The sequence below is a fragment of the Melospiza melodia genome, chromosome 1, assembly GCF_035770615.1.
Source record: "Melospiza melodia melodia isolate bMelMel2 chromosome 1, bMelMel2.pri, whole genome shotgun sequence".
NCBI classification, from domain to species: domain Eukaryota; kingdom Metazoa; phylum Chordata; class Aves; order Passeriformes; family Passerellidae; genus Melospiza; species Melospiza melodia.
Window position 1 is genome coordinate 34,903,408 of NC_086194.1, and position 19,871 is coordinate 34,923,278.

The 19,871-nt window shown below is 43.6% G+C and overlaps 1 protein-coding gene across 1 annotated transcript in view; it reads right to left on the reverse strand.

The window, feature by feature from the left end:
- Nucleotides 1-17,281, reverse strand: part of JAZF1 (JAZF zinc finger 1) — a 186,241-nt gene extending 168,960 nt beyond the window's left edge. The window contains exon 1 of the mRNA XM_063153636.1: nucleotides 17,048-17,281. Coding sequence (XP_063009706.1) covers nucleotides 17,048-17,162 — 115 coding nt within the window. The 5' untranslated portion in view covers nucleotides 17,163-17,281. The remainder of the gene's footprint in view (nucleotides 1-17,047) is intronic.
- Nucleotides 17,282-19,871: the final 2,590 nt, after the last annotated feature.

Consider the following 19,871-nt stretch of genomic DNA (forward strand, 5'->3'; position numbering starts at 1 on the left):
CAGATAAACTTAAGAATAGGAAAATTTAGAAAGAAAAGAGAAAATCTAAACTAAAGAAATACAAGAATGTGAAATGGAAAAGACACCAAGAAAGAAACAGTGCAACTAATAAAGATAATAAAGTCAGAAATGGTCTCACAGACACTGCTCTGAAATTAAAGCTCACAGACGCAACACAAAGCTTAGAAGTTAAAACACATGGCTGCTGGGATAAATATCTACAGTTCTCCTCACCTGCCCACATATTCGGACCATTAAGATTTTCTCCTTCAGAACCAAGGTGATAGTTATCAACCTGAGATAGTTAGCAAAGCCTAAGCAGCATGATTTGAATTATAGAAAATAATGTCAAGAGTATAGTTATTTTATCTGTTAAGAAAAAAGAAAGAAAAATAAAAAGGCCATCAGAAATAGAAGGTATTTAGCTACTCTAGAGTAAACTAATTTTTGAATTCTGTGATCATGCCTCTTTGAACAGGAAATTGCACTTCAGTCCCTTACCCAAACCAAAACCAAAATATTTATTTACATGTCACGTATTTACATGCAGACAAATGAACTATAAACATACTTCATGCGTGCATATGTTTGGGTTTATATATTTATGTATAGACTTATTTATAAGCCTAGATCTCCTGATATCCTCAATGGAATCTTTGCAGCAGAGAAATCATTCGTGTTCCATCCAAAAGTGCCGTGGATCATCCAAAGGTTTCGCTTCTGAGAGCTGCAAATTACCTGCACAAATCCTTCCTGCCCACACACCTCCCTGGCATCTCGCAACAATTCCTGTATGGAGGAGAAGATCCAGCCCTGCCACTAGCCCAGGACTGGTTTCACCTCTGCTCCATTGTTTGCTGAGCCACCTAATCCTTGCATTTCTAAATGGAAATAACACATTGCCAAACACTAATGCTTATTATTACAGTCAACCAATTAAACTGTAATTCTACCATTGTTATCCACCAACACTCTTCCTGCTTAAGTGCAAGCTATGTTTACTTTATTACCGAGGAGCTCAAACATTTTCTTTCACAATAATGTATTCTCTTCCTCCTCCCTGCTAAGCCAAGGTGAATGCTCATGAATCAGACCAATAACCAGAACAATGTTTTCATTTCTACACTGATAGGAACAGATGCAGAAAAACTGAGAATTAGTATTTTCACCAGTTTTAGGATCCGTAGAAAGATCCTGTAAAAAGGGGAAGATTTCAAAAAACAACACCCCAAACACAACACCATCACCTAGAGTTGACATTTTCTTATCTTCTCTTTTACAGTATCACTGCTGAAGCTAGAAGTTCCAGATCTGTTAAAACAAATGAAATAGCCATAAAGGAAGAAATTAGATGGCAGAACAGGTAACAGACCTTACAAAACCTCAGGCCCATTAGCACTATATAGATACAAATATTTTGGATTTCATTCCAATTTGCTCTGCAAAAAGCCTCTCCCTTACACTGCTAAACAGAATCTGCACCAATAATGCTGATTCACAATTACACATAAACAAAAACATGTAAATTCCACTTCTACTCTGTATTTAATAAACAGATTAATTTCTTCTGTGGTCCATATATAGACAGAAAAGTGCTGTCTAACTTTCACAGACAATGCTTTATCTGTTCACTTATAGTCAGTGAAAGCACTCAGAAATAGCGAATAAAAATACAAGACTCCTAATCCTTGATACAGCTCAACTATTTTTAAAACTGCATGCAGAGAAGTTATGGAAGTTGGAAACAACACAGAAATCTCTATCTAGTGGTAAGGCACTGGTCATTTTTAGAGCTCATATTTGGCACCTTTACTTCTTTAGGAGCACTGTATATATGATGAAAAGGAAAACTTAATCCCCAAACCTTGTATTCACAGCTAAATATGGAGCACAGTGCTGGTAACCCACACTCAGGAAGCACGGAACACTGTTGTCATTATCCTATAACCAGTTCAAAATAGCATGGTTAAACTGACACCACAAGTTTATATCACCAGGAAAAGACTGTATTTATTTGAAAGTCTTACTCTGCATCAGAGGACCTCTGTATATGCTGCTCCCTCAAAACTTGAACTGATAAAAATCAGCCCCAACCACATATACAAACTCAGCATGAGACTTGCAGATCACAAAACATGTAGAAACTTGCTGCTTCTCAGGAAATGTCTACAACTGATTGTCAAATTCAAGACTGAATGTTAAATACCACAAAATACCACTGCACTGCTTATCTAACTCCTTAAACTGGGACCATCAGTGTGATTATCTGAGCACTTGGACACAATTGACAAACATGCACTTCACAGCATATCTCATTTTTACTACATTTTTGAGGCAGGCAAACATGCTTCTCTGTTCTCCTCCAAAAAAAGATTTCTGCTGAAATCTGCACCTGCACAAGACAGCAAAAGTGTTACTCAATCCATTCTCATAAGGTCACATCTCTACAACATATCCTAAGCATCAGAAACAAAATTACATCTTTTGTAACCAAAGTTCCTACTACATTAACAAGTCCAACAAATCACAAGGTATGCATGTTCTCAAACACATTCTCCAGCACAGAAACAGCTCTGTGCTTTCCTCTGTGCCATCTCCAGAAACAGCATCCAGGAAGGGAGGATGGAGCTGCCTCCACTCAGATCTACCTCTTGCTACCATGTCTTTGCTTTCCTCAGGCCATCAGGAGGGAAGAGCTGCCAGGCTCAGTTTAGTCTGCAAAAGTTCTACACATTAGTACTGCGGATCAGTTTTGTTTTACTAAACCACAAATGTCAATTATAAAAAGCACATCGGACCAAAATGAGACACCACAACAGACCATCAGTTTTCAGAAGGTGAAGAGGTCAGCACCTCCTAAACATCAACCCCCCTACAAAAGTATTTATGATGATTATGCAAAACTAGGATACATGCTGTCATCCCCCAAATCAGTGGTTTTCCCCTCCCAAAGTGAAGAAAACTGTGTATCTGCAGGCACAGTGGAGTGTTACAAACAGAGCAATGCAACAGTTGCGCTTTGCTTAGGGATGGACAGCCCTGCAAGCACCACACAACCAGAGGCACCAAACCGTGCTGGTGTCTCAGCATCAGCTGCTCTCCCTTGCCCATATGATGTCTCACCATGAGCTATCACACGGGCAAGCTGTGTTTCATGGAACTTGCAGGGATATGTGCTCAGCTCCAAGTGTGTTCTGCCCACATAAACCGGTATTGCTCAGGACATGATTACTCAGGAGCTCTTTTGTTTGTAGGAAGCCTTTTCCTCATCCTACCACACAATCATGACACCACACCAACTAGTAGAGAGCAACGAGACAGGAGGACTGTGAGACTTCAGCTTTATCTTCCTAGTAATCAACAACGTATGTTACTGCACTGCATTGCAAGGACACAGGGAGAAAGCAGCTCCTCTGCCATGCTCTAAGACATTGCAGGGCTCAAAATATGTAACACAGAACAGTCCAAGGTGCTTTCAAATAGGGGCTGTTTCATATACTTGGGAAATAAAAGTCTGTCTTGGAAAGGAATCCAAATCAGGTTTACATCTACTCAAATTCAAGCATGAAACCTTCTGGCAATGGACTTAATGCTTATATTCTGCTCTTCATAAAATGTAAGGGGAAAAAAAAACCACAGTCCAAACCCAAAACAATAGATTTGCTTTTTTGAGTGCTTATAATCAGCCCTGCCCACTGGACTCCCAAAACTGCCACCATGCAACGATGTTTGATTGCTTAACACCAGAGGTTCAAAGGTGGGAAGCTTCAGTGGAGTCACAGTGAGGAAATTAGAGTAAGTCCACATAAACAGACTGCTTCCCAAACAAGCTGTCATTAACAAATCTGTTCTACTATGCTACCTACCCACAAGGTAGAAAGCAACAAAAGGGTATCCAAAAAGGGTATCCAGAAAGGAAGACTTTCATGATCCTGACAAGAAAGGTGTGCTACTGTGCAATCATGGTAAGAGAAATGTCAGGAAAAGATAAATAAAAAGAAAAAAAAAAAAAGGGCAAAAAGTCAGGTCTACTACAATAGCAACAAAATAATGTCTGTTTAGGAAGGATGGGCTACCAGCCCAATATTTAACAAATCCTATGACTCCAAAAAGGATGGCTTTAGAACTGAGCTTTAAAAAAAGGCTACAATATTCTGGAAGAACAGGAAGAGGATATGACATATCTGAGAAGGAGATTGCTTACTTACTAGAAATGCTTCAGCACCCACATTCAGTGACAGAACCATGCTTTTGGACTAAGCACTCAGTGCTCAGTATCCTGAGCAGGAAAGCTAAGCAAAAGAATTCAGCTCTCAGATATGTAAAGCTCTGCTTCAAAATGAAAATATAGAAGGAAGTTATCCACACCTAGATCATTAATGTAGCTCTTAAGGAATGTGATCTACACAAAATGAGTTAAAAATCAGCAGTTTGACAGGTCAGCTGCAAGGAGGGAAATTCAAAAGAGGTACTGAGGTAGCTTCAAAAGGCAGCTACAATAACCCATAGAGTTGATCTGGTATCAGGATGTATTTAGTAATATAAACAAGAAAGGTTTTCAGGATAACTTAGATAATGACTTTATAGGCAATGAACTAAGAATACTTAAAACATCCTTTAAGAGCTCTGAACCTCATCAAGTACATGCCTCAAGCAGACTGTCTGAACAGCCCCAAGCATTCAGCCTCAAAGTGAGTAAGGAGAAAGAGAGTAGCCTGTATAGCTGCTCTAGAATTAGACATGTGTCTGCCCAGCAAGAAAAAACATGGTTTATTTTCAGGCAGGTAACTCTGCAGCTTATGAGACCCCAACCAAGACCTCATTTTAGAAAGCAGACTCCTTTGTTTTTCACAAACTCCTTTTCTCCCTTGCTTCAATTCCAGACTTTTTCATCTTTACTCCTTGCTATACTCTGCTTCTTTATTTTCTCAGGCAGCTTCTGAATTTATCTGGTTAATACAGAGGCCTGAATAACACAAGTACATTATACCCTATTATGCCTATGTTCAATGTCCTGTTCCTAAGCCACACCTGTTCTACAGAGCACCAAAATTAAAGAAATTAGAACAATCAGTATTCACAAGAAAAGAAGGCTTTGAGACTTCACAGGATGAAGTGGTTCAGTGGTTCCAGGAGAGAAGAGCAGCAGCCATGAGAAATGCTCCAATCAACCACTCACCTGTGGAGCAACAGGAGGAGAGACGAGAACAGAACGAACAGTCAGAAGGTGAGCAGCAGGTGAGCACAGACACCAGATGGAGACTTTTTAAACTTTGGGTTTTTAAGCAGTGACAGAACAGTAGGCAATTTCAGATTTCCCTACAAAGCCTCAATGAGGCACCCACCAACTCCACCTCATGTAACACCTTTCTAGATGGGTACATTCTCTGCAAAGGCTAAATGACTTTGGGGCACCAAGCACCACAGTCTGGGGTCTGTGTGTACATACAGCAGAATGCTCTGCTGAGCATAACTCCTTATCAAAATCCAAACACTGCTGGAGCAGAATTTCCTCCATGTAGGACTTATAATCCCTTTCTTTAAACCACCAGCCAGAGCTTGGCAGGTAAGCAGAAGTGTCAGGTGATGAGAGGAGTGAACAGCAGTACAGAACAGAAGAAAGTGTAAAGGTCCAACTTTGCTCCACAGTCAACACTGATAAGAAAAAAAAATAATTCCAAGTCTGGATTTGTATGATGTTTTTTCAGTCATAAAAGGATGAACAATTCCTCACAAGTGTCTTCCCAAAATAGAGATACTGGAAGGTTTGGGTTTTTAATTCCTACCTCCGCAATTTACTATCTTTTATCGATTTCCCAAAACAGAACTAGTATGTGGGCTCTTCCCAACCTCCTCTCTTCAGTTCTCTCTTCTTCTCCCAACTACCTGCAGCTCTGCAGGCTTCTGAAAGAAACAATAACCTGGTCTTCAATTACAATTAATATTTTTAAATTACATGCAGAAAGATCAGCATAAATTGTTCCTAATTATCGACATAGCAAGACTAATGGCATACAATGAGTGCATAATAAATTTTAAATTATTACACCATGCAAGCTGACAATACTTTCTAGAGAGCTGTATACTCAATTCTGTCCTATGGTTCTAGTCACACAACACCACAGAGATTATGAGCAAATACTAACAGGCTTTCAATATGTATGCACACCTGCTACTACAGAACAAGCAATTGCAAAACTGTGTGTTTGGGCTCAATCTTGCATTCATGAGGTATCAAGTGTTTTTAGTAGCCACTTACACCATTGTGGGCAAAACTCCAATCCTTTCCATTTTTAAGGGGTTGAGCTTTGTGGGGCAGAGCAAAGGGATTTGGTTTCCAAAATGCAGATGTTATGGCTCCCATACAGGCAGGGTCAGAGAAAAGGCATTCCCTCATTTCCAGAATGTTTGGTGGTAGTAAGCAATCCTGTGTGACTGGAACACTGTGCCATTAGCAGGAACAGAAGGGTTCACTAACTGCACACCCACTACATTTCTGAGGTCAGTGGGATCAAGTAGAAGTAGGGTGACAATGCTACAGGAACTACACTGCCCATATAAAAAAGAAACAAAGAAAGAAGTCAGGCCACCACTGAGAAAAAAATGCAGTTATCCATTAATTCAATGCATCTCCAGAACATTCATCAAGTTTATAAATGCATGCCATTTTTGTTATATTTGTTTCAATATTTGAAAGGCATTTGAGGCCATATAAACAATTCATATAGCAAGATATAGCAAGAGCAGATATAGAACCTCTTGCCCATCTCTTTCACAATGATTTCTAACTCAGAGTTATGAAAATGGCTGCAGAAATAAAATTCTTCACGTGAAGACTGCTCAAAGGCTTTTTTTTTTTTTTTTAGGTTTCATTAAAATCCAACCACTTAATATTAAAACACAAGAGTGCAACCAAAAATATCCACAGAACGTAGCAGCAACAAATTCCTTTTCCCCATCCTGTGCATTCAACTATTGTTACATACCTGAACAAGCTCTTGGTATTTACCCTGGCTCTGGAAGCAGGTTGAGCAAGCCACTAAAAGTCCCTGGCATATAACTGTGTCCCCGCTCACAGTATCCAACACAGACTATCTCTTCACTCAATCTGGTCTAAAGAGAGCCCTGGGTGACTGCCCCATGGTAACTGTCAGCAAAGATGAAGTATTTGTTTTGTTCTGATGGCAGGCTCTTCACAGTCACAAAAAAAAAAAAAAAAATTAAAATTAAAAAAAAAAAATCTGCCAGGAAGAAAGGGCTTGTTCTGGATACATGAAATGAAAACAATAGGCACAGGTAATTAAATCTCTAGATAGGTCTCCTAAGAGAGAGACCAAAGTCTAGAAGCCCTGTCGAGAATGGCTGCTGAAGACAAAACAGATAAAACATGAGAACTGATATAGCTATAGTGTTAGCATTTCTCATCTATAAGAGAGTATTTAGTCAATTTATGAGATTTTCCAAGATAAAAAGAAAATACTGTTATTACCAATGCCAAGAGTCCTACAGCACAACTAGAAAACCTCTCTCAAGAACAGCAAGTGCTCACAACGAGCCCAGGAAAATGAAGACTCCCTAGAGAAGTGCTGCAAAATGAAAGTACATACAAAAAACTCTATGTAACATTATCTTCCCACCCTCCTCACTCACCTTGCCTCATGGAGCATAGAGCGCTTATAACTACAGTAAGGATCACAGTCTTCCTAGCTCCTCCCTGGAAGGATCTGCAGCCATGGATTTTATTTTAAACACATTTAAGCTTTCCTTTTCCCTCCAAATATCACAGTAGTTACAAGCAATTTTTAGTGAATTTGTTACTGTCAGCTGCCTGGTCCATGCTGCCACATCCATGGCACTCTGCATTTGATGAATAACCTCCAGCCTGGGCACACAGAGCAGCACACTTCTGAGTATCTCCCCCTCTCTGTGCTGCCACTGCTGTGGAAATTTTTCACTCCCCTTCCACAAATCCATCTTCTTCACATTAACATACTTACTAAGTGAGCAGGAAGCTCTTGCAATATGGCCCAAAACAATTTATTAGAAAGAGCGGTTATTTGGGGTTTTCCTTAGTGGTTTTTCACACATCTTTATCCATAATCTACTCTATGCAAAAGAAAAAATAAAAAAGTTCAGACAACAAAAGCTCGATTCCTCGGGAGAAAGAGGAACCCTCTGCAGATACCCCCAGAGCTTAACAGGATAAACAGAAAAGCTCCCTGGTCCCAAACTGAAATAAAGATGAGTATATGCATGATTCACTGTTACTTTCTGCATCAGAATTGAGATCTTAACAACTCTCACACCACCCAGTTAACCCAGTATAACCATCAGGTAGCAGACTCTCCTCAACCTCACAGCAAGTTATAGAAGCTGCAACACCTCTCCAAAATATTGCTACAAAATCAGGTAGACTTCAAGGGTTTCCCTGTAAGTTTGTCATCATATTTAGTTGTGTCAATGTCAGTTCTTTGATCTGAAAACAAAGGAACCAAGGGTAGGCTTCAGTAATCTGTTATGCAGCTTTCACCTGCCAGCAGGCAAACATCTGAAGTCTACATTTAAATGAATTTAGAGGTCACTTCCACAGCACTGATACACACACTCTGATGAACATACACAGCAGGATTACATCACAATAAATGACTGAAATAATTAAATAGCATTGTTTTTGACACTGAATGCCCCTAAGGGGCTGAGTTAACATTCATGTAACTCATAGCAGAGAAACTGGATCTCTTGCATCCTAAATGTACCACCTCCCTGTTTCTGGGTTATGGCTTCTATTGGGGTAATTCTCAAAAAGTAAGATACTGACTACATTACACACTGCTGGAGAAACAGGTGATGCTCCTTTCCATATCATACTGGGGTATTTAGAGGTTCAAATTTTATTTACGGAGTATTTATTATCTGTCAAAATACGATGGGGAAAAAAAATATTAATTTCCACAAGGAACTGAGACACTTGTAGCTTACTCAAGGTTTACAAAGTACCTGGGGCAGGTATCTCAGAAGTGTCCAAATATTCTCTAAAACTATAAAAAGATTTTGTAGGACCAGCTTCAGCAATGCCTGTATTTAAAAATGAAATTGCTCAGGTTTTCACATTAAAAAAATCTTAATAAATAAGATGGCATTAATTAGCACACAGTGAAATCTTTCTCAAAATCAGAAGAAATGTTTCAAAATTCATCCAAAATCAAGTTCTAATCTCTTTGTACATAAAGAACTGACCAACTTGGCTCCAAAATCTCATTCAATTTCTCCCTTAAACTGGTAAATTTCTTCTTCTGTATCTACTCCGTCCTTTGTAACACAAAATGGAACATTAAAAAGACACAAATAACACCTGTAGTTAAGTCAGTTCAGTCTTTAATGAATTATAGTGTCTAAAATGAAACTGCACAGTAGCAATACACTCCATCCTGTGCACTTAGGAGAGACACAACAAGTGCGGTGTCATCAGCATCTCTGGTGAAAAAATCCATTCCCCTTGTTTATCACAGCACAAAGTTAAGAAGAAGCCTTGTAAGAATTCATAGAACAAAAAAAATAGCCAAGAAAATAATCATTAAACCATAAATTGGAATATTTCTTCTATTCTACAGCTCTGAATATTGGTCCATCATCTCGTAACTAAAGCATAATGAACTGTATGTACTCTCCCAGAGCATTTCTAAAAGTCTCAAGATGGAATTAGGCACTGGGTAACAGGAATTGGTTGTTTAATTTTTAATGTGAAGTTATTCACTGAGACAGTCCTTTAAAACCAAGGACCCTTCATTGTTAAACACAGCTGATTCATCAAATCAATTCTCTAATTGTCGCCATTTCAAATTAACACTAAAATCTTTGTCTCTGCCTTTCTCAAAGTGTACAGAGCAGCTATTTTCTTAGATGGTTATCATCCAAATTTTGAATAACTGGTGCTTCCTACAGATAAAATTAATTCTCAGTGAAAAACAGCTTATTCAAGAAAAATAATTATAAATAAGGAAAAAATACCAGATTCAGGAGCGATATAAAATGCATACTTGCAAGCAGCAGGCTTGTAGTACTTCCTTCTTCTGCATTAAAGTATTCTGCAGCTTGACACAAAATACTTCTGATTACTTGTTTACATTTGCATTATATTCTAGAAGAGGAAGGAATGGTAGGTAATACTGTCTCATATTGAACAGATGTTTCTTCATCTTCTGACATCACCCCTTCCTCAAATTATTTTTTACTATACTATTATTATATTTTTCTACAATTTCATATTCCTCAAGAAATGAAGTGAACAAAAGATAATTTGACTGCCGGACACCTGATTATTTTACAGTTCTCATAAGAACTGGAGATTAGCTATGAAAACATCCTCTCAAAGCCTGAAGTGCAGACATGATAATCACTAAAATTTCACCACAAAGGTAAATATGTCCTATACAAGAGAAGTGTAATGCCACTGCTACAAGTTACCTGATGTTTCTTCAGGTTTTCATTTTCCAGCTCTTTTGTAAACCTGCTGACATACAAGAAGAACAATCCCTGCCAGTCATATGGATACAGCACTGCAATGGGCCTCACCCAAAGCTACTCCAGCAAGCAGAGGAAAAAGGAAAGATCCCTATCAGCTTTATGTGAGACTTTCAATCTTAAAAATGAAAAATCAGTTTGCAGCATGTTCACAGATGTTTGCTTTCAGTCCTTCCTTCCCAGAAAATATATGACTCAGGCTTTACACCATCAAACACTTTATATCTTATCCTCTGTGTACCTGAATACCTCAGAGCAAGAAAAAATTTCATGTCACAAAAGTATGAAAAAAAAAATGTTTTATTCTAATTTTAATGACAATTCCATTTTCCTCCATACAATTAATATGTTCTAGAATTTGTTATAAGAGTCACATTTACATTTTATCACAACCTATACTCAAGCCTAAAGAGCAAAAGAAGCCATACTTCTAAATGCAAAGTTATCCAAAAATCTGCTCTGCTCAAGATCACATGTGAGGGAAAACAGTGCTCATTAGATCTTTTAGTGAAAAAAGGACTTTATTTGATAGAAATGCCTTCCTGAGACAGAAGGCCCTTCCTCACCATACCAACTTGCAAAGCAAATAACCAACATCCTTGGAAAAAAGAGCCTTCCGCTTTTCTGTGAAATGCATTTTAAATAAGAAAAATCTACAGTTACAGAAGTACTGGGCAGAGGATGAACTTTAGCTAAATGTAGCCATAAATTGCTTTCCATGAACAACAATTAGTACTCCTGCTGAGGCAAACACACATATTTGTTTATTTTGCAAGGACGCACATTCATGCACATTAGTGGCACATAAGTATGGCTCTGTCCTCTGATCTCGAGATGCTGATGAGAGCACTCCATGTACCTACCTGCCACACCACTCCTGGTGTGAAAAGCCTGAGGTTCAGATTTACCACCTTTTCAAAACAGCCAGCCTCAACTCCAAATGTTAAATTACACACTGAGCAAATGCTAAGAGAAGGTTACATGATGGCAGCCACTTAAACTACATTCACACTCTCGTGAAGAGAACACACCCTGTCATACAGACTTAGGTTTTCCAGGCCTTGCATAGATGCTGGTGTGTAGCCCCTCATCCTCATCTTTAGCAACATACAACAGTTGCATCTTTTTGTGCTTGTTTTACACAACATGTGGTCAGCTCCAATAGAGAAGCTGCCACCTCTGTCAGACTGCACTTCACCCAGGCCTGGGCAACACAGCAGTGGGGAGCAAAGCCCACATTTTAGCAACACCAAATGACATTTGAGCATGTGCTCACAGCCAGCACATCATCCAATACCTGTAACTATCAAGGTGAGGACACCACACTGTTATTCGCATGCCTGAGAAAATATTGAAAGTGACAACTTTAAGAAAGCTACATGCATTCAGCCAATGGTTAATCCAACCACTTGAGCTCTTTGCTGGGGAATCTGGCCCCTTGATTGCATAATATTAAGACTTGAAGTCACTGAAGGCAGCAGATGTCAAAGCAACCACCAAACATGGAAATTCATAAGACTCTTTCTCTCTCCGTATGACCTGAACTTTCCAGATGGGTAGTATTTTATATGCAAGGTTTTGGTCTGTCTTTTGCAATTATTCTTTTATGGAGGAAGTTTTATTTTTCCTGCTAATCCTATCACTTAAAAAAGCAGCTGCCTCTACTCCCACAGCAAGTACTGTTCTGTTGCATGACCCATCCTAGTATTTGGGAATCAGTCAGGCTTGATGAGAAGCTCCTAGTTCCAACAGCAATACTATAAAAATATTCCACTGAAAGCTGTTCAGCACTGGGACTTCTTGCAAGCCTATAATGAAATGTTCAGCAACAGTTGATCACCTTTTTTTGTGCAATTACTGTATAAGCAGATGGTGTCTTTTTTCTCCCTTCAAATTGTAGTAGTTTCAGTGAAATACAATCCAAAAACTCTACTTCTAGGTAAGAGTGTCTTCAGATTTATGTTTTGTCTCTCTTTCTACCCACTCTTTTACCTCTTCTAGCCCACCACCACATGTTTGGACACTGATTTCATTTGCATCTATTTCCTCAATCCTTGATGAGCCTCGGGAGAAGCAGGATTGCTCATATCAGCCAAAGAGCTACACAGGTACATACACCACGTCAGCACTTACCATGAACCAAGTGACCACACAGTGCCTCACACAAACAGCAACCTCACCTGATTTTAAAGTATTTTACTACAAATACCATGCAAAAATTAAAATAAATGTTGTCAAAATCTGATTATGAGATTCAGTTTAAATATCGGTCCTTCAGCCTCAGAGTAAACTTCGTCTTAGCAACTAAGGAGCTACCTGACTCCACTCTAAAGAGTGCAGTTCAACTGCAGACAGACTGAGGGAGAAACAAACTGGGGGAAATTCTATGAACAGCTCAAATTCCCCAGAAGGCTAAAGTATATTTTCAGAAACACTCAGTGGAAGCAGTTGTGCTGGTCCCAACATCACAGCTGAAGATACTATGCAACTGCAGAAATACAACAAAGTTTGCCAGGTTGTCACAGCTGAGTATTTGGCAGTTCAAAATTGGTGGGTTTGGGGGTCTTTTTGTTCCTCCCTTGACATTACTCAGGGGAGTTGAGTCCATTCCATTTAACAGTCTGAATCTGGCTAATTGTAGTAAATTTGGCCTTTTTCTCACGGACTAGAGATGTCAGAGAAGTCAACCAAGCTACCTGCAAGGGGTCAGAGCAGAGAAAACCGAGAGGGGCAGGGAGACAGCCTAGCAAGGCAGGCCAAAAGCCCCCCTTCTCAGCACACTTGTAGAGAAGGTAACGGCACTTCAGGTTGCTTGGACAACGTGCTGGTAGAAAAAGCTGACAGAGAAGCATTTACAAATCAGCAGTTTTAAATCAACATCCATTTCCAGCTGTGAGCCACAGAAAATGTGAGTACACTGTTTAGTAGCATTGCTACGGACTGCAGAACAGTCTCATTGCAGAGGACACTAGAAGGGCCTGGCCTGCCTTATGAACGACCCCAGAGCAGTGTTTCCGAGTGAGCCCAGTTCTTCACAAGTCTTTGGTCTATAAATGCAAAACCCAAAAAGAAGCTGATGTGTTGATGCACACCCAGCACCACCTTGGAGTTGAATATTTTATCCAATGGCCACAACTCTCCCAGATGATATGCACTGATACTTCTCCAAGTAACAGGGAACTTCTTACTTGGTCACTAAGATGTAGGTGGAAAAAAACCCCCAGACTATACCACTGTATACTGAATTGTTTCATTAAAATACGATTATTTATTAGTTTCATTAGCAAAGAAAGCAGCTGCAGAGTTGCTCAGAAATGCCTCCAGAATGCCACAACGTTTCACAGAATGACAGAACTGGTAAGGCTGGAAGGGTGGAAGGGACCAGCTGAAAGGGACAGTGGATCATCTTAAGGAGGGTCATCCTAGAGCACATAGCACAGGATTGCACCCATTTGCTTCTTGAGTATCTCCAGTGAGGCAGACTCCTCTATCACTCTGGGCAACTTGTTCCAGTAAGCAGGCTCCCACATGACAGGCTCCTCATGTTCAGGTGAGAATTCCTGTGCATCACCTTCTTCCCATTGTCTCTTTTCCTATTTCATTATGCTAAGCTGAGGGTTTTTTTTCCAAAGGCTGACCAAAAAACCCCAAAATCCCTTGATTAAGTGTTTGCTCCCACTTTTCAGATACACAGTACAGCTCTGTGAAACGAGCACATTCCTACCAGCGCTCCACTGATGATGTGAAGGATTAACCCATCCCGTGAGAGGTGGCAGAGCAGCAGCACCGCAGCAGCCAGACCACCTAGAGCCTGTGCCATACACGCCTCCCCGCACACAGCTGTTTGCAGCATCGAGTTTGTTATCTGTGCTGAAACACCGTCTGCCCAGCAATCACCCACTTCAGTTTAAACTAATAACGCAATATAACTCAATCAAGTTTTCTTTATTCGTGCAGCACATGCTGAATGTCCAAAGCAATCTATTTTTACGCTATTTTTACGTGGCACGTTACTCTTTACTCCATGTGCCAAAAAATACAGTCTGTTTTTATAGCAACATATTTCAGTGCACATTTCTAGGCCTGTATGATGGCAAAAGCTGGACACTGTTTGCATCACACATCTGCATCATCTGAAAAAGTAATTCCAACAGAAGCTCCTATTCAGACAATTAGTCCTTTATTTCTCAGTTGCTTTCAGAAAGGTTAATCACCTTTTGGCTGAGCACTTATCTGGTGGGTTTTCATAGATGATCATCCTTTAGGCTGTGGCAGGAGTTCCTTGCACACACCAAACCACAGAGTTGAGCCTTCACATAAGAATTTCGGTATCACTGGCTCAACTCCCTCCTGATTTCCCCAGCATCTCATACAGGTAACATAACATTGCCACATCTTGTATTCACAAACAGGTGAAGTTCAACCTGCTGTCATGAAGAGGTGAAACATTAAAAATTAAGCATGAGCAACTTTTTGTCACATCCCAGAAGTTTGTACTCAAATCAGCTGCTTCTGTGACACCATGCGCAGAGCCTCAGATGTGTGTCCTGGAAGCCTTGGCAAATGACACATTCTATTAAATGTGGGCTTGTTCAATCGATAACACTCTAACTTTGAGAAAAGGTAAAAGTAATGAACACTGGCTGTAGCACTAAATATATAATTATTTAAAATGACGGTATTTCAACATAAAGTTCCGTTCTGTGCAAAGAAGTCTCAGAACTGCTGATCAGGACTCGAACAGAAACGCACACACCATGTGGGCAGAGCTGTATCTTCTCTGACACCCTGTGGGCTGTGGCACCTAAGGGCTGATAATCCACTCAAGGGACGTGTAAGACAACTTATGAACTTTCATGTTGGGGAACTGTTTCCCACAAGCTTTTCTGGTGTAATGTGATGCACGGTATAGGAAAAAAGCTAAGAATCTGAGATTAAAAAAACCCAACAGTATCACAATGGTATACCTGCACCATGTCAAGTAATAAATTACACGGTTTTGCGGTATGTGGTTTTGTTACCTCACACCAGGCATCGTGATAATTATGAGAACCACACCTTTCATCCTGCTGACCCATAACGCTACATTAATGTAACGTTACACTCGCAATTAAAGCTTGAGTGCTTTTTTTCAGGTATTCAGGCAGGCTTATTAAAACTTCAATAAACTGAAATGCATGCTAGCTTCGACGTTTTGTAGCAGTACTACTTCTTCAGGCTTCTAGCAAAACACTTAGTCTCTAGGTACTTAAAACTTCTGTATTTTTTCTCCTAGTTTTAAAACTTAGTCTGCATCAAAGTAGTAGTACCTTTTTTGATAGCTTAAGCGCTGTATTTTACCAACAAAAAAAAGAAAGTCGGGACGATGCAGATGGGAAGGAGGCAGCGCAGCAGCCAAGGCAGCACACCTGCCGAGGCGGGAAGGTGCGGGGAGGCGGCAGTGCCGCGCCCGGCTGCGGACGAGATGCTGCTGCCGGCGGCCCCTGCACTCCAGCACGCCTGAGGCCCGGCCGAGCGCGGGCAGGCCGGTCCCGCCGGAGCGGGGAGAGGGAAAGTTGGCGCCCGCGGCCGGCCGGAGCCGCGCCGCCCCCTCCTCCCCTGGGCGCCGCCCGCACCGCCGAGGGGCGGCCCCGGCGCCCCTGCGCACGCTCCCGCCCGCCGCCCATGAGGCGCCCGCGCCGGGAAGGCACTGACGAGTCATCGCCCCGCCGCGTCCCCGCCCCCGCGGCCCTGGCGGGACGGGCGGCGGAGGGCAGCGCGGGGCGGCGGCCGCGGGGGGAGCCCGCAGGTGATGCTCCGGCGCGGCCGGGCCTGGGCTCTGCGGCTCGGGGCGGCGGGTCCCGGCCGGCGCGGCCGCCTTCTCCTGCCGCCCGCCCGGCCCCGGGGGCTGCGCCGGCCCCGCCGCCGGGCGCTCCCTCCACGCCCACCGCGCCGCCGGCCCTGGGCTCCCGCACGCCGGTGGCTCCGCCGAGAGGCTCCTCCCGCGCTGCGGCGGCCGGAGCGCGACCCGTGCTCGCCGCCACACCTAGCAACAGCGCTGACAGGACGCAGTGGCGGCGGCGGGAGGAGGAGGAAGCGGAATGGCTGCCGCGGCGGCGGCTCCCTCCCTCCCCGGAGCCCTGACAGCCAGCGCCGGGGCGGAAGCAGCAGGCGGCGTGCTGTGCCCGTCCTCCTCCTCCCTCCTCCTCCACCGCCGCCGCCTCCTCCTCCGGGCTCCTGCGCTCCCTCCTGCCAATGCAAACTAACTCCCCCTCGCCAGGGCCGGCGGGCTGCACGCCTCCCCCGCACCCACCCATGCCGCCGCGCCGCACGCCGCCGCCTCCCCGAAGAGCGCTCCACGTCGCCCGCAGGACCCGCTCCTGCCACTCCACGCCCGCCGACCCTCCTCCCCCGGCGGCCGCCGCGCCCCGGCTCCCGCTGCACCTTGTGCCCCCCACCCCGCCCCGCGCCGCCGCCGCCGCACACGCGGCCCCCGCGCACTCCGCCCGCCCTGCCCTGCCCCAGCCGCGGCCCCGCGGGCACTCACCGATGTGGTTGTCCTCGATGTGCTCGATGAGCTCTGCCAGGGTTGGGAAGTGGAGCCCGCAGCCCCCGAACCTGCAGGCGTTGGAGAAGAAGGAGGCGGCGGCGATGCCTGTCATGGTGTTACATCGAGATCGCCCTGCGGTGCCTGCTCTGCCAGGGCCGGCGGCGGCAGGGCGGGGAGAGGCGGGGGCAGGGGGGGAACGGGACGGAGAGAGAGAGAGATGGGGAGCGAGAGAGAGGGTGGGGGTGGGGAGGAGGAGGAGGAGGTGGCGGCGGCGGCAGCAGCAGCAGCAGCGTCGGGAGCGGCGGAGGGGAGGGACGGGCTGGGTGGGGGGAGATGAGGCAGCCGCAGCTGGGAGGAGGGACCAGCGCGGCTCTGTAACAGCTGTGCTGCCCCGGCGGCGGCCGCCGGCGGCGGGAGGAGCAGGGCACCCGCGCCGCCCTCCGCCGCCGGGGGACACCGCGCCGCCTCGTCCGGCCCCGCGCGGGGCTGGGGCAGCGGGGACAACTTTCCCCCTGAGCCTCTCGGAGGGGGCGGCGGGGCTGGGGGCTGCTCCCGCGGCCGGCGGGGCGAGGGGAGATGCTCCGGGGCAGTTGCTGGGGCCGGGAAGGTGGCGCCCGCCCCGCAGGGCTCACCCAGCCGCCGCCCGGGACTTGGCTCCTAACGCGGCCGTCACCTCCACCCGCCCGGGGCGGGGAGCAACCAGCACTCGCCGAGGTCGCTAAGCTGATGGGCGGTCCATCCTTGCCCAAGGGGGGCCGAGGCCGCCGAGCACAACCTCCACCTGCTCGGCGACGAGCCGCAGGCCCCGGGCACCTGCTCGAGGCACCGCGGTGCCCCCGGCCCCGGAGCCGCCGGTCACAGATCCCCGTGCCAGACCCGTCCCGTCCCGCTGAGGCGGGTCACGGGTGTCAGACTGCGGCCCTGGGGGGAAAAGTTACACAGGAGTCGCACACACATCGCTCCCAAATCCTATTTTGACTCTGTCTCCAGCAAGCTATTCAGCAGAGAGGCTGACTGATTAATTGATTTTAATGAAGGTCTCCCTAGGCTCAAATTCGCAGACAGCTTTATTTAAAATTAAAAGGAAAAAAAAAAAAAAAACAGATCGCTTGTCAGAAAGGCTCTCCTTCCCCCCTCCCCCCCTTCTTCTGTTTTATATTAATCTTTTTTCTATAATTACAAGATTGTACAACATTGTTAATAGTTTTGAGCAAAAGTGATGCTAAAAAAAGCCTCAGAATCTGCATGAGACTGAATTGCATGGACACAAGTGGTTCCACTGATCCTGCTGACAGTTCCAAGCTGTTATCTCTGTAGAATCAAGCATGTGCACAAGAATAAGCCTAGCCCTTGCATATCTTGTTACCTGTATTGCAGGTAAGGATGTTCCCAGCGTTGCTGTGGGAGCCAAAGAGTAGCAAATCCTAAAAATGCAGTAGAATGGTTAGTGAATGAAAAAATGAGTGTTAGTTCCTATTTCCTTAAAGGACAAAAATTCTTGGAGCTAATTCCTGGTATCCTGTATATCAGAGAACTTATCATTTGTGTTGAGAAAACAAGCTTTAGCTTGCAGTTTATTTTAGTCATTTTCTGACGTGTTCACTTTAATATTTTTCTGATGTTTTGCCCTCGTCCACTTCTATTTTTCTGCATGTATAAACCCACTCAGTTTACATCAAAACAAACAAAGCAAAGACAAAGCCTTTCCAGAAAAATACAATGTGGAGAGATGCCTTCTCTTACTTCAACACTCCACCCAAGCTGGATTTTGTAAATAGAATTTTCATAGCCATGAGATGCTGAAACACAGAACTGTTGCACTTTAAAAAAGAATAGTAGCATGGACACATGATAGTCCACAGTATGTTTTCCAGGTTCACTGTGGTCAGTGTATAGTGTAGAAGGTTGGAAAACTGCTGCTTTGAGGCATATTATGGAAATTAATAATTCTTTTGAATAATACAGAAGCACATCTGTCATTTGGTCCAGCTGTTTCAAGCCTAGCTACTTCACATTTTACTATTTTTCTAATTTCTCCACTATCTTTCTGGTGTTACCAAAAGAATTTGCTCACGGTGAGCTGACGAAGTGAAGGAGGAGTTGTTCCTATCTAAGATGATCATTCTGGAAACTCATGCCACACAAGCTGCTGTCATGAATAATACCACAAATTCAGGTTTGTGGAAGTGCCCTTGTAACCAAGACATCAACAAACAAATGAGTGTGGAAGAGGAGTGAAAAGGGAAGATAAGCATCTTCCCCAGTAAATTGCAAGTTTAGAGACTAATTGTAGAACCAAACACCTAGGCCTTTTAAATGTACAAGTAAACGTTGTCTTGGTGTCATTTACCAGCATAATTCAAATAGAAATTTTCTAAGGCAGTAAATCAAGATTAATCAGAATTAGTATTAAATATGAGAATTTCACATGGCTAATCTATCAAGGTCAACAGATAGTGATTTAGTCTGTTATGAAACATAACTATGATGGATATTGTGTTGTTATCAAAACCTCTTAATAGCTATTAACAAAGGCACTAGTCACCTACAAAGAAATCAAAGTATGTTTGTAACTGACAAGTAATAAACATTATGGTTAACCGCCTGCTAGTAACATACAATGTAATGATTGCTTTCTGATGTGTGAACTTGTCCACTTAGCTGCAGGTCTCTTTTGTTTTGCTAATTGTTTGCTAAACTCTCAGGATTTTTGTGACCCTTTGAGGTAGAGAGAGAGCTTAACTCTTGCAGCAGCCAAGAGGAGCTGGAAAGCCAGGAGTTACTGGTGTCCCATAGGGATTCCATTCATTATCTTTTGATG